The sequence below is a fragment of the Aulonocara sp. 'chitande type north' Nkhata Bay genome, linkage group LG8 (genome assembly GCF_057382095.1).
Source record: "Aulonocara sp. 'chitande type north' Nkhata Bay isolate Kocher_YH1m ecotype deep benthic linkage group LG8, A_spYH_male_GT1.1, whole genome shotgun sequence".
Taxonomy (NCBI): Eukaryota; Metazoa; Chordata; class Actinopteri; order Cichliformes; family Cichlidae; genus Aulonocara; species Aulonocara sp. 'chitande type north' Nkhata Bay.
In genome coordinates, this window is record NC_141351.1 from 10,163,921 (window position 1) to 10,179,599 (window position 15,679).

Below are 15,679 nucleotides of genomic sequence, written 5' to 3' on the forward strand. Positions count from 1 at the left end.
TGAGAGGGAAACATGAAGATGAAACCAGGAGATGTCCTTACTGAATCATCAGAGCTGTGATGGAGAAACAGGTTTACCTTTTAGTTAACATGAATGAGTTGAAGGGAAGTTATGAACTGTTTCTGAGAGACAAATAACACCAGGATCCTTTTCTAAGTAGCTGACAGCTGGTAACTGTGCAGGGGCGGATCTAGCAAAGTGTTGCCAGGGGTCCATGTAGGGAATTAAAAGGGAAAGGGGGGCACAAGAAAATACTTTCTTATTCTCATTTAAAATGTCTCACTTTTAAAAAAATAATTATCTGAGTCTTACAACAAACAATTGATAGATTGATACATATATACCATCAGAACAGTGTACATCACTGTCACAACAGTGTTTATTTTCATTCAAAGGCTTTATGATTTTTCCTATACTGGTGGGCCGGTCTCTAGTCAAAATGCCCGGGACGATTTTTTTGTCCCAGTCCAGCCCTGTATGCAGCTCATCTGCAGTCTGGTGTTACCTACATCTTCCTATTCGGAAGGCAGAATTTCCGAGTTCTGAGTACAATCGAAAGCACCACGACTGCAGTTTTTGTGTTGGATGTAAAAAGCAGGCTAGGATAGAATCAGGCGTCGGATTTCTCTCGTGGAAATATGCACATTATCTTTTCCTTTCTATTGGTAGGTGGCACAGTGCACTTGTGGCAAGTAAGCAAGTTAGAAGACTGGCAATCTTGCTGGGTATCCAGTTACGGAAGCAACACATTAACAAGAGAATTCTGAGTAAAACCAAAGTTACTTTCCCTAGTAACTAGTTACTCTGAAAGTAACGAGTAACTTGAAGTAACTGAGTTACTTTTGATAGAAGTAACTAGTAATGTAACTGAGTTAATAATTTAAAGTAACTTACCCAACACTGCTCATGACAACAAACATATACTGCTGGTGTGTAACATGTTCATGTTCAGAACTGAACATGCTACATACCAGACAAGGAACTATCAAAATAAAACAGAAAACATGAGACACAGACTGAAATGTGGACTTGACACTGGGACTGAGGACGACTAGGTATGAAAGAAAGAACACAGGGGAGAGGCACAGAAACACAACCTAAATTCTAGAAACTACAAAGAATAACTGAGAAACAAGACTATGACATGAATAACACTAAATCAAAGAATATGTAAAATAACACCCAGTAAAAACCCATTTTTATTTATATCTAAATACACAATCAGCATGAACTAGCAGTTACAGAAAATGTAAAGTGATTACCTTTAATAAACACATAAAACAGACAACTTGATTAATGTACCCTTGACAAGCAGCAGACAGTTAATAATGAAGAAATGGGCGGGGCAAAGGTCTCTGTATTTATGCGAGGCCCTAAAGGAGAAGCAGCTATTTACTTCACCACTTGCTAATATGGTTACAAGAGGAGCATAGTTAAGAATTACAGTCTGTGTTGGACAGTAACCACCCAGGTGCTGAGAAATCATTTGTGTTTTTGTCAAAATACCAACAGAGGTGAATGTGTAGTATGTGTGCCAGTTACGAGTCCTGAAGACGATGAAGCTTTTATCTCTTATCTCAGACCACTTGTTGCTCTGTGTCTTCCTGAGTCTACTTTGGGTAAGTTTTTTTTTACCTTTCACTTTGATGGTGATCAGATAGTGAAGCTCAGTGTAGGTTACCCTCGACAAAAGGAAACAGTGCAGTCAAAACCACAGTGAAGCCTAAATGCATGACATGCTTCATTATGTATTTGAAACACTATAGTTATGTTTTGTGAAATACTGGTTTGTACAGAAATACAAGAACAACAAAATCTTGTTAAACGGCATGAAAATTCTGGACTTTTCCAGATTTTGAAACATGAATTTATTCCTTCTTTGCGACACCGATCTGTTTCCTCTGAGAACAAAAAGAGCACGAAAGAAGAAAATTCAACAATATCTTAAACACTTACACGATACAGACTTAATGATTTAATCAAATCAGATGTGGAATTTTAAAGAGTGTGTCCGAGGAGAAATGTGTTAGATATTTCATAGGCCAGTAACTGTAAGTAACTGTAGCTATAATATACAATATAATAATACATATGATTTGCATTTTTAGTAAAAGCAAACACTTAATTAATAGATTTTTTGCCAGCTCTGTGATTTTTATGTTATAGATGTTGCTAGTTGTAGAAGCTGACACATAAAATGCTAAAATAATTTGACACTGACTTATTTGTTTCCTGCACATCATTTTTTTTATTTTTAGTGAAAGTTTTTGTTCTTATAAAGCAGAATGCTCAGAGGATATCTCGAAGTATTACTGTTCACATAATGTTTGTGATATAATGTAGATGTGAAATTAAAAGCAGCAAACATCGCTCTGTGACTCTGCCACAGACTCGTGTTAACTGGGTATTCAATGGTGATTTTTTTTCACAGATTTTAGATTCTGTATTTTTCACTCTTTTTCTGCTTTTAGGGCACAACTGACTCCAATACAACAATCACATCAACAGTGACGACGACAGTGACAGCAGGACAGAAAAGTACAGCAAAAACAGAAACAAGCACAAGACTAAGAACCAATCTGCTGACAGGTACAACACAAAAAACCTCTCCACTAACTCAAACAACACAAACATTTACTCCACTGGCTCAAACAAATCCCACTCCACAGACTTCAACAGAACAAACAACATCTACAACAGCAAAAGCCCGTAAGAATGAAACACTATACTAGACTTTTGTTGGTTATCAGTAAAACTGAAGTGAATGTCATTCTGGGTTTTTATTGTGGTAAAAGGTGAACACCACTCTCAAATCATCACAGCTCCTGACAATGTAACAAAAAAGGAGTGAAAGCAGTATAGTCAGTGCTTCAGTTCTTGTTCTTTTTTAAACTTTTTTTGAACTACAACCACTGTGTGTCTTTTCTTTTTCCGCTCCAGATAATGTTGACAGAGTGGATGTGACCACACAAAATGAGAACAGTATAACTCTGACCTGGAACAAGGTTAAGAACATCCCAACATACATCCTGCAATATGGTAATATAAGAGAAGATATTAATAAACCTGAAGAAGGACCCATAGTACATGTGGTCACTTCTCTGACTGCTGGGACAAACTACATATTCACTCTCTTCACCACGTCTGAGGGACTCAATAGCAGTGGATACAGATTCAGTGCTGTGACAGGTTAGTGAGCACTGAACAAAACATTCAGTCTAATTAAAACCTACACAAAATGCAAGATGTTGTTGGGAACATTGTTTTAGTTTCTTTTGTGTGTGTTTTTCTATTCTAGCTCCTCGTAATGCTGACGACTTTAAGAAAAATGGACAAAATGAGACCAGCATAACTCTGGAGTGGAAAACAGTCCTCAACATCGACAAATACATTCTTGCATTTAATGAAAGAGAGATCAACATTAGTAATTCTGAAAAAGAATACAGAGTGTTAAATTTGACCAGTGGAACCAGATACAATTTCACTCTCTTCACTGTGTTTGGAAATGTCAGAAGCAGTGGAGTAAACTGCATCGCAGTCACTGGTAAGATATATTTTCTCTAACATAGACAGATAAACCAGGATGGACCAGCTCATTAGTACTTGAAACTTTAGCTGATGGAGAGTTGTTGTTTTTTTTTGTGTGTTTTTTTTAAATCAAAGCCACTTTCCTCTGTTATCTTTAGCTCCACAAAGTGTTAATAATGTGACTGTGGTGCATCAAAATGAGATGAGTATACCACTGGAGTGGAACAAGGTTAAAAACATCCCAGAATACATCCTACAGAATAATAACATAAACATTTGTCAAATTTTCCAATTTGAATATGTCAAATACTAACCCGACCTATAATCCTAGACTGCTTACTGCTAACCTGTTGGAGGTTAACAGATTAAAAACATCTAAAACAGTCATAGTCCTTTAAAATGTTCCACAGTTGATGCTCCTCTACAACATGAACAAGAGCAGAGCTCTATAATGATGTTTAAGGTTTCTCAGAAACAGAAGAGTGTAGCTCACCTAATATTTTTCAAAAGGACTGATAAAAATACTGAAACTGAAGCCTCGCTCCATGTTTCTGTGTCTGACAGAAAATGTTGTTACAGTTTCTTGTTTGTGCGTTTTTCTATTCTAGCTCCTCGTAATGCTGACGACTTTAAGAAAAATGGACAAGATGAGACCAGCATAACTCTGGGGTGGAAAACAGTCCCCAACATCGACAATTATATTCTTGCATTTAATGGGAGCAAGATCAATATTAGTAATTCTGAAAACGAATACAGAGTGTCAGACTTGACCAGTGGAACCAGATACAATTTCACTCTCTTCACTGTGTTTGGAAATGTCAGAAGCAGTGGAGTAAACTGCATCGCAGTCACTGGTGAGATGTAATTTCTCTATATTTTCTCATTTTTTGGGGGAACATGCTTATATACTAGCTTCTCGTAACATAAACATTTGTTAAATTTTCCTATTTTTTGTCTGATGTACATTTATAACATTAGACAGGGGACATTAGAATTTGAAATTTAACTTTTATACTTTCTAAAGGCTTAGGAAACATCAATGGTTACTTAAGGATGAAACATTGTGAATCAGACTTTGTAAAATTGTCTTTATTTCATCTTTAGCTCCTGATATAATATATTTAAATGGACAATATAAGTCCAAGTCGATATTCTATATTTTCCTTCTGGCCTGCAGTGCCATTTATTCATCCTGGCTCCACCCACCAACCATATCTCTGTGAAGAAGGAAGTGTGCATCTAACCCTGATGATAGGCTTGTGCTTGTGATAGAGCAGCAAATATGGATAATGTGCTCTTAGCGAGCAGCATGCTTAATTATTATATTTTATACAATAATTATCTAATTATTATATTATTAGTACACACTATTTATTTATTTAATTTTGACTGATCTGATCACCTGATTGGAAACATACATTGATGCTGAGCCATTTAGCTCACACACCTACTCAGACTTAAGTATGTAAAAGCTTGTGTTAACTGAACTAGCTCTATGCTCCTGTATGTTACACAGTCACATGTAGCTATTTCATTTTAAAAGAAAAAGATGAACAAATTCCACTTCTGAGTTTTGTTTTTTCAGTTCCACCAGTGGTGCCTTGGATCAGTGTGACTGAACGATTTGCTAACAGCATAACTCTAGAGTGGGAGAACATGAATAAAGCCTGGCAATACGAGCTTCAAATCAATGGTGGTGTGTCAGATAGTGTGTCAGACGTCTCCTCAGATACAATCAGAAAAGTAGTGACATCTCTTCAGCCTGGATCACAGTATGATTTCAGCTTAACCACAGTGTTCGCTGGACTCAGGAGCACTCCTTATACGAATTTCACAGTAACAGGTAAAAAAATTATCTCTGTTAGACTTTTATAACTTTTTCTTGTCTCTTTTCAATGAGTTGTGTAAAAAAGAAGAAGCAGGTTCATGCATATAACTGTTTTCTCCTCTATTTCAGCCATCGACTGTGCCAGTGCAGACTGGAAAGTTACCAACTCATCAATCAAAGCAAAGATTGAAGGCTTGTTCTCGACCGCAACGGCCCGTAATGGATCTAACGTTCATGTCAGTGATGGACGTGAAAATGTGTCGTTTACTGGACTTTACCCTGGTGCCACCTACAATATCGCTCTTGTCTATGAAAAGTCTTCCAGAGTTTTCCTGCAGTGTGAACACAAATTAACAATTCGTGAGTACAACAGAAACCATTTGAAGGACTAGCATATTTTTAATCTGTAAATTAGTTTTTAAGATCTTAAAGTATTCACTCATATTGGTTACAGAAAGGTTATCTGTGAATTTATTTAATTTAATTTTTAATTTTTAGTTTTCACCCTTGCATTCAATTTTTAATCTTAAAAAAGTTTATTGCAGAAAAATAATTTTGTTAACATATCTACATACCACAGGTTAACACAGTTATATAATATGCTTCAGTATTAATATATGAGCTTTAACTAACTATCATTTTATTACTAACTGAAGAATTCATTCTGATGAATTAGCTCAAGAAATTAAAAAGGTTAAAACAGAAAATGAGTAATTCTTTCAATATCTAATGTGTCAATGTTGAGGTCTTTATTTTTAGTTTTTATATGAAAATCCCAAAAATTATAATAAACTTTTTAAACTGTAGGGTACTGCTTTGAATTAAAAGTAAAACAAATAATCTTTCTATTTGAGAACAAATTTTAAAATGATGCACTTTTCATAGACTCTGTTTTATAGTATAAAAAGTTTAATTATACTCACTGTAAGTCATATATTTTCTGCTTTAGTTGTGACTGTAAAACCTTTTTCTTGTTTTACTCAGTTCCTCCTAATCTAAATGCTCACTGTGAGTACTGGGCAGCTGGATACTCTGTTCTTATTAAATGGACAGTTCCAGAGGGCGAGTGGACCAATGCGGAGGTGAATGTGGCTGGAAAGACTCACACAGTAGCTAGTCCTGAAACTGAGATCATAATCGATGGATTCCAACCTGCCAAAAAATATAAGGTGTTTGTAACTTCACTGTCTGGGGTGAGGAGTTCTGAACCGCATGTGTTTTACTGCCAAACTGATCCAAGGGGTGAGTAAAAGTAACTACATTACCATGTTACTGCTTGTAATCATAACAACATACAGTATTTTCAACTTTGACTTGATTACAAATCGTTTCATTTCACTCAAGTTTAAAAATAAACCTCTACATTTTTTAACTTCGTTGTATTTTAATAATGCTTTTGCTCCCTTTAGAAGTTAATTTACTTGAGTTATCTTCGTCTAATATGAAATGTGTGATCTGAAAAACCTCATTTTAACAAATATGCAAAAAGCTTAGAAGTCATAAAGAGAGCACTGTATACTGTCCCTAAATGCCATTTCATTGACACAGCTATTAAATTTGACAAAACATAAATAGTCTGTCTCAATGCTACAACACAAAACATCCCTAATTTAAATTTAACTGGCGCCCACTCAGGTTCATTTGTGCTGAGACTCTTCCGCCATCTAGTGGTCTTCAGTCCTTACTGCTTTTCTACTGGTCTGCTTCTGTCTATCTACTGGAGCAGGAAGATGACAAACAATCCAGCTGTCTCCATGGAGATGACCAAGTGTGATGGAGGAGGAGATGAATTATATGAAGACTATGACAATGTCACAGTGCTTGGCACCGAGCATGACTTCTAAGCAGAAGAGACCAGTTATGTACTTGGTTAGTTTAAAAACTAGATAAAAAATATTCTACTAAGTACTCTAAGTACTCAATTTAGATTAAAAAGTACTCATTTTTAGGCAAGAAAAGTACTAGTTTCATATGGCGAAAGTATTGTTTTAGTTTAGTTTAGTTTAGTTTAGTTTAGTTTAGTTTAGTTTAGTTTAGTTTAGTGCGCTCTCTGCCCTGTCTTAGAAACCACACTTTTTCCCATGGAGGAAATGTAATCTGAGGAGCTGTCCTGTCAGCACTTAGCTTTGGCACAAATTGATGCAGAAGACACTGCCAGTGCCAAAGTGCTTTTGACTTTGCTTCATGTGATCTGTGTGTGTTTGTGACCGCTTAGGCTTTCTCTGAGGAGAATCTGTGAATTGCTTTGTTGAACGGTCTCTGCTGTGTTTGTTCCTGTGTTAGTTAGTAGTAGCAGCCCGGCACTTACTTTAAGATTCATCTTTAATAAAAACCTTTTGTTTTTGCTCGTGATTGTGTCTCACTGTCTCCTTTTTTAGACAATTGTGTTACTTCTCCACATAACCCTCAGTGTTGCAAATTTCATGATACTTCCCATGTCCTCTGTTTGCATCTATCACCTTCTGAGCCTTGTTCAAACACTGCATGTTGATAGATTTAAAAAAGAAAAATTTAGAAGCATTAGAATGAATGTCCTGTGATCAGTAAGATGGGAATGTTACTGTAAAAGTTCACCCTGTGTTCAAAGAGGGGGAAAAAAATTGCAATCGAAGCAGTTAAAAAGAATGCGCTCTCTCATGTTTAAGAAATCTGTTTAACCATGTAACATTAATATGATGAAAAACTTGTTCCAAATCGTCTCTATAGGAGTTTACTTTTATGTAATATTGTTATAAAACCCCTGATGTCTTCAAATGATCCAAAATTTTAGTTTGTAGTGTTTGCTTTTATTTTTAAAGACTAATCTATGGTGCAAAAATATGTCCATCCAAGCCGAACAACTGCTGAACATCTGGCTGTATTGCAGAGGAGCTATTACAGTTTCCAGATTTGTTGGGATATGTTGTTCCTAATGACAACCAGTAGGGGGAGACAGAGACAGCTTTTCCTTACCCACAAATAAAGCATGGTCCACATTTCTATTTGACAGTTTATAGTAGGAGTCACAATGGCACAGTATCAGCAGTAAAAGAAGATATATTTAATTAAGTTATTTTGTTGGTTTTACTACTACTACTAATAATAATAATAATAATGCTCAGATTATGACTTCAGTTAGACTTCATACAGATCCCCGTGCAGTTTATCCATGAAAATTCTCAGTGCAATCCTGTAATTACTGATCCTTATTCCAGTGTTATGAACATATGTCAGCACTAAGTTTGGGTCCATACCTTCTGCCTAATTTACCGCCTATCATATCTATGTGCTCGCGTGCAGCCTTGTTCATTACTTCTCAGGATCTGCTTTCATGTCACCCGTCTAATCCTCTAACTAACTCCCCTGCTTCCTGTTAACAAGGTAAGGTTAAGAGTGAAGAGGTCAGGCAGCTGAGGTACAGTTTGAACAGTTCATCTGACACTGATGGATTAATGTTCCCAGGAGAGTATAGAGAAGGGGAAAATCTCCTGGAACGAGAAGAACGTTAATGACATGCAGTGGTTGCAGCACTGAAGGACAAGATTGAGGAAGGGACCAGAGAACCCTATAGAGGCCCACAGTGTTAGTGACACTACATACTGATTGTCATTACTTTAAAGTAAACACATTTTTCTTTATTCCTTTATTACTAGTTTTATATAGAACTTGTGTTCCCATTTTATATACTGTTTTTGGTAGATTTTTGGTCTTTTCCCACTAAGCAACATTAATAAAACATACTTATATTTATTTATTTAAAAGTTTCAAATGATCAATGCATTTGGTTTATTATCATCATGTGATTGATGAAACAAAGTATTTCAGACACAGATGTAAACACTTGGGCACTCTGGGACACTTCTGACACCACAGTGCATGGCATGCACGGCATGTACTATTTAATGTCAGCACTGCAATCAGCGCTTCAGTGAGTCATCTGCTTGCACATGCAGGAACACAAGAATCATGAGGCAGCCTTGACATGAGGTTTGGCAGGTTGCCGGAAACAGTAAACACCTCAGTCTGCCGTGGAGAGCAGAGAGATGATCACAAGAACGGGTTTACAATCAGCGACATGCTTTTTTCTTTTAACCCGACCTGTTCACATTGAGGCATCTGTAATGGTGAACGGTTTATGAGGAAGTGATGTGGGGCATGAGCACAGCTGAGCCTGGTACGATGAACCAAGGAACCTCCACTCAGGCAACTCCCTGTCGCAGTATTTGGGTCACACTTAGTCACATTAAATCCGGTTTTCAGGATTAAAACTTGAACTTGAACTAGTTTTGCATGTGTGCTGATATGTACAGTGATATGGATGTTGCATAGCAATTGTAAATGCATTTTAAAAAGTGAAAACAAAAAGAATCTATCCTCTTTTCAGGTTGCATTAGTATTTTAAGTAACAGAATTTTAAGAACATTTTACCATAGTAACAACCTTCGTAATGATAATAATTTAAAACAGTTAAATTCATATCTAAAGCTACTTGTAACTGAATTTATTAGTTTTTTATTATTATTTGTATTGCTGTAAGGACATAAAGTATCATATCTAAAAGCTAAAGTTGTTTTTTTAGATTGGTACTTAGAATTTGTATGTGTGTGCGTTTGCATAGCTTTGCTCCCACATACATCCACCATAAGTACATCAGCACTGTCAGTGGGCAATGTACAGAGATCACTGGAGGTGATGTAGAGAGAATAGGGTGGGGTTTACTTGGTAAAAGGGGCGTCCTAGAGACGCCGAAGAATCCTTCTATACTTTAAAAGGAAAACATACATACACAGCTCTCATTACAAACCTCCTGCCTCCCCTTCTTTTCTATTGGTAACTTTTATCTCTTATGTCACCACCAATGATGATTCCTTCATCTCTGTCCTGCACCAAAGGTATATAAGCACTGCATTAAGTTGTCACATAGTCCAGTCAACGAATACTCTTCATCCTCAGTGAGACCAGCCACATCAGGTCGAGATAGACTCAAGCTACTCAAATAGCAAGCTGGTATCAAGATGCCTAACACCAACAGAATCATTTCGGAGACGAGGAAGGCAGAAAAAGGTGATTTTTTAAATATATTTTATCTAAAGATATATAACTTTTTTTTCCTTTCCTTTTTCCAGCATGTACATACTACAGTGATATGCTTTAAATGTACTCACTGAGGTGAACCAAACTGCATTTTCAGCAGTGAAGTGTTTTTCATCCTCACAGGCAGATCCTGAGAGAACAGTTGACCAGAGTTTGTCTGTATAAAAATGTCTTTAAAAAAAACTATATTTATTTACAATACTTTCACATTTCTGCTTGTTGTTGATGGGTTTATAATGGTATTATTCCCTGGGAGCAATGGTTTAAAAACAAAAAGCATCATCTGCCTGAACCAGATGTAACCCATGGGAATGCATTTATGTATTATACTGTAAGTTACAAGAACAGCTTCGAAAATGGTCACATGTTTTCAGCCTCCACTGAACAGATACTGTCTTTACAAATAGTGTCTTTGCAGATCTTATCATAGCTTATAACTTGTCTGTACTCATCTTAACTAATGCAAAACAAAAGTCAAAGGGTCGACAGAAACACAGTAAATGAATCAGTACTATAATTTAGAAAAAGCCAAAAAGAATACATGTATTACAGTTCCAGGTATCATCTACTGTTTTTTGTCTAGTCTGTTTTCTGTCACCACAATTTTCAGATATATTGCAGCAGATATTTTAAACCATTTAGATATGAGCAGCTACATGTTTGTAGATTAATATTCTGAGATGATGCGTGTTGATATAAATACATCCCATTACTTTTGTTTTTGAAGGTTCATATCTTAATGCAGTGAAGATTAAGTGTCCTTACCAAAACACTGAGACTGCATCCTTATGCGTGACAGCAAAATATCACTTTCATATCTGGCTTAAGTGCCTGTTATGCAACAATTAATCAGTTAGAAATTAAGAGGGAAGTGATTTTGCTAAGATCAGCCTTCTGCATTATTAATTTTAGGGATGCCCATGTTGCATGTGTTGCAATCCATTATCTTCACATTAACTCTGACTTTAATTCAGCTAGGTGTGACTTGACACTTGGATGACTTTCCTATGATCTTGTGGCAATAAGCTAGCTTAGGATCTAGATCCCCAACTTATCTGATTTGCACAGACAGATCATGTCACTCTTCTCATCTCATAATCTGCTTTGAGCTTCACGCTGCACTCTAGTGTGACTGAAGCCAACCCCAACAGCATCTGAGATGTCTTGGTCATTCCAACTGCCTGGCATGAATCCACCACTGACTCTGGAAAGCATGCAATCTCTGATGTGATGATCTGACAAAGGCAGATGCCTTTCTAAGTATACCCAGTTTTCCTGTGGTTCACTTCATCACCGCTTGAGATGCACCTGTCACCTAATATTTATACCAGTTAAGAATATTGATGTTAATAAAGGTTTCTTTGGTTTCAGGAAAAAAGGCCAAAGTGGTAAAAACGCCCACAGGTAAGACTTGAATCCTACCACAGGTTGGATTATCTTTTTGATTTTCTTTTTTAAATCATGCCTTCTTTAAAGGCTGGCCCCACTATGGTTCATCTAACGTTTAGTATCTCCTGATATTTATTGTTATTTTACTCAGCAGAGAAGATCCCAGGGTATGAGACAAATATCCCTGAACCCAAATGTAGAGCTGATCTTATCAAATGTAAGTTTGATTGTGCAGTTTTGTTTTTTTATAATTCTTTCCAAGCACCATTTGTTAAGTTATTGTTTATTATTATTTATTTTTTGCTTTGTCAGATTGGATTAACTTGTCTCTGGATGACAAAACAGCCAATAAAATGCTGTGGATCACAGAAGGTGGTGCCAAAGTGGCCAGAATGACTGATAACCTCACGTGTCCTGTCTTGGACAGACCAGAGCGATATGAGTGCGCTCCACAGGTAGAGTATGAGGATGCATTTAGCCAGAAATGGCATACATTACAAATGTATTTTCTGCTCATTTTAAATGTTTACAATGGTGTAAAATTAGATGTGCTTGGAAACAGTATGTACCCCAAGTTTATTTCAAACCTGAACCTACTGGTGTTGTATTTCCAAAAGGAGAAAGCAATGCTGCTTGTATTATAGTGACATTATCACCTCTGTGCATAAGGTTCTTTGCAAAGAGGGAATCCTGGGAAGCCGAGGCTACTGGGAAATGGAGTATTCTGGATGGGTTGTGATTGGAGTCGCATACGAAGGAGCTGGAAGAAGGAACAAGGATGGGCCCTGTGGCCTGGGAGAAAACGAGGAGTCCTGGGGTCTCGGCTGGAGTGGTTCCAGCTATCATGCCTGGCACAACGGTCGCATTACACCGATTGTGGAGCTTCCCAGGTGCTCCACAATAGGTGTATATGTTGACCAGCCTGTTGGTGTCATTGATTTTTATGCTGTGGAGGATGTGATTGAGGGAGGAGAACGCAATGGGAAAAAGGAGGTTAAACTTTTGAAGCAGTTTAAGAGCTCCTTAAAGGAGAAAATGATGCCAGGTTTATGGGTAGGAACAAACTCTGACTGTGTAATCAAAAAGAAGGAGGAATAAAGGAGTGGAAGCATAGAGGCAGATTATAATCATATCTAAAATTGAGTGGAGCTGAACTCTTGTTGGGTGAGGAGTGAAGTAGCTGTTATCCTATTGCAATAAAGCTGCAATAAGGCTGTTTTATATTTTACCAAAACACTACAGTATCTCTGAGGAAAACAGAAAATTTTTAAAAAAAAACATTTTAATCAAGGGAGCAAAGTGCAATTAGAAGATATTCAGAAAGGAGTCACCTTCTGAATGTTGTCCACACTGTTGGATTTTTCTGAAAACACAGGACCACTCAAGGTTTATACTAATATATATGTGTGTATTTGTATTTCTCTATTGTTATTGTTTGCTAAGAATGTATATTTAGTTAGACATAAGTGTATGTAAAATGTTAAATATGAAAAAATGTTAATCAAAAATAAAGTATGGAAAAAGGAGACTTTTTTTCTTTTTTTTGCTAATGTGAATGTTGCTATAGTATGAAGACAGCAAAAATATGCAAAAAAACAAAAACAAAAAGAATCAGGATTTAAGCAGTACAGTAGTACACTCACAAGGTGCATGTTAGACTCATTGTAAAATCAGACCAAGTCCCAAATCTAATTGTGATTCCCCAGAGTGCTGCTATGGAAATTACATAAGGCTGGTGTCTAACTGTGTAGTAGGTGTAAAATTTCAATTGGCATAAATGAAATATAAATAAATAAAATCCAAAAGGGATATTGCAACAGAATTAAAATGATGAATCTAAATATTTGAATTAAAGCTTATTTTCTTACCTGGCAGAAAGACTTTCTCTTTATTCCTATTATCTAATATAATCGGTATAATTTAAATTAATTAAACATGCAGCATATTCAAATTTGGATAAATTCGGGATTACATACAATTCATCTTTTTGAGATTTGTTTTTGGTTCTATACTGAAAATGAAATTAATTGCACGTTTTCTGTCTGTGGTCAATGTCTGAAGCTTTTTAAGTAGTTAAAATAAAGTCGTATGCACAGTGTTAAGTTTGCACAACATAAAACTCCTTCAGTGTTGTTCAGTAAAGAAGACTGACTAGAAACTGCTTCCCTGGAGTTTAAAGGGGCTCACTTTGACATGTGAGATGCTCCAGCTCGAACATTAGTTTCTGTCTTTGACAGCTTGACCTTACCTCCCACTGCTTTCAAAACTAAAGCATCAGCTTAATAGGAACTAAAAGTGGCACTCATTTAACTGTTATCCTGCCCACAAGGCACCCACAGACGTCAGTGGTATATCAGCTAAATATGCTGCAATTTTTTTAATGTAATGTAATATTTAGACAGAGATACTGACCCCTTGGAAGACCCCAGTTGGATGTTAGACATATTGATATAGATTTAACAAGTGCCAAGAAAAGCCCCAGTAAGCAATGCATTCAAGTCAATCAGGTATTTGACACACTTAAACTGTTGTCATTGCTTCTGCATACTGTACATACAATGACAGTCATGTCAGCGTTGAGACAGCAGAGGACATACAGACATTACCCTTCCAGAAGCAGGTCAGTAGAAATCTCACTCTTCAAAGGGGGTCAAAATGAAGTCACGTGTAGTCAAATCAATGCTTTCTGTACTTTATCCATTTACTTATTCTTAATTAGTAATACTCAAAAACTGCACCTCTAGCTTTAGGCAGTTAAACACCAACCAAATTGAGCTTAGCTTAGTTTATTTAGGCTATTTCAGTGTGATTCTTGTGATGAGTATATATAAGAATTTACAGCCAGTACAGTTAAACCGATATGACAGGTACAAACATCCATCATTGACCAAAGAAAATGAAACCGGAGACTTGGATCCAAGAGTAATAAAACCCACGGTGTCACCTCACTGCGTGTTTTGGATGTGTATATGTGATCATATGATAGGTATGAGAGTTGGAAGAGTGGAAACTCTCTGCTGGTGTAATGAGCAAAGTGATATATGCTATAAAGCAAATGGCACATATGGTCACACATATAGCATGGCATAAGGAGGATGCAGGGTGAGGGTGGGAGGAATGACCAGCAATCCCTGCTGTTGTGTGAACATGCTTTGCAAACAATACAGACAGAATTTAAAATATCCCTTTAAATATTTTTGAATTGAATGTTAGAACGTTTTATGTATCTTCCCGTAGGAGCGTGATATGATGAGAGTTGGATTTTCTCCAATGTCCTGTTTTCAAACACTCTCCGAGCTTTTTGTGTGCAGCAGATAGAACCAGTTACTGACCAGTACTAAGTTCTGTTTGTTCCAGTGTGCTTCCACAATATTATTCCTTCATGGTTCCGCACCACCTGATCGACAGCAGAAGCTACTCAAGCATTACTGTGATGAAGTTATACTGGTTCCAAAAGATTTGTTGTCACGTATCTACTAGCCCACATTCACACTATCTGCAGTCTAACATGGACTGATAGGGTCACCAGTTTCATGTTGCTCTTTCGCTCCATGTTATCTATACATAACACTTTACACTGTTGTCATGCTCTGCTGCTGGACAAATGTTTCACATGTATACTTTTCTGGTTGCAAGTAGCAATTGTGGCTTTTCTTTTCCAATTGTGGCTGTACTACTCTCTATTTACTATTAAAACATACAATAATAAAGTATTTTAACATGAAGCTAATCAATGTATTTTTTAAACATATTTTTATTTATCATATATGCCCATAATGAAAAGTGCCCTCAGCAGAAACAGTGATGGACGAAATTATTAAACAGCACCACCTGCTGGATCGTACTTGTCAGTACACCACA

General features: G+C 36.6%; 2 protein-coding genes across 3 annotated transcripts; both read left to right on the forward strand.

Annotated features, from left to right (window-relative positions):
- Positions 1-1,537: 1,537 nt before the first annotated feature.
- On the forward strand, positions 1,538-7,591 carry LOC147323191 (tenascin-like). The gene is made up of 9 exons (XM_086304764.1): positions 1,538-1,619; positions 2,472-2,589; positions 2,941-3,189; positions 3,299-3,544; positions 4,137-4,382; positions 5,114-5,371; positions 5,486-5,716; positions 6,341-6,598; positions 6,992-7,591. Exons 1-9 carry the CDS (start codon positions 1,557-1,559, stop codon positions 7,198-7,200), a joined length of 1,878 nt encoding a protein of 625 aa, XP_086160890.1. The 5' UTR covers positions 1,538-1,556; the 3' UTR covers positions 7,201-7,591.
- A 2,674-nt stretch (positions 7,592-10,265) lies between these two features.
- LOC147323192 (stonustoxin subunit beta-like) lies at positions 10,266-13,346 on the forward strand. 2 transcript variants are annotated; one of them, XM_086303411.1, is made up of 5 exons: positions 10,266-10,399; positions 11,801-11,833; positions 11,970-12,035; positions 12,131-12,273; positions 12,488-13,346. In XM_086303411.1, exons 1-5 carry the CDS (start codon positions 10,351-10,353, stop codon positions 12,914-12,916), a joined length of 720 nt encoding a protein of 239 aa, XP_086159537.1. In that variant the 5' UTR covers positions 10,266-10,350; the 3' UTR covers positions 12,917-13,346. The 2 variants fall into 2 exon arrangements, with proteins under 2 accessions (XP_086159537.1, XP_086159538.1); XM_086303412.1 differs by having other exon boundaries at positions 11,973-12,035.
- Positions 13,347-15,679: the final 2,333 nt, after the last annotated feature.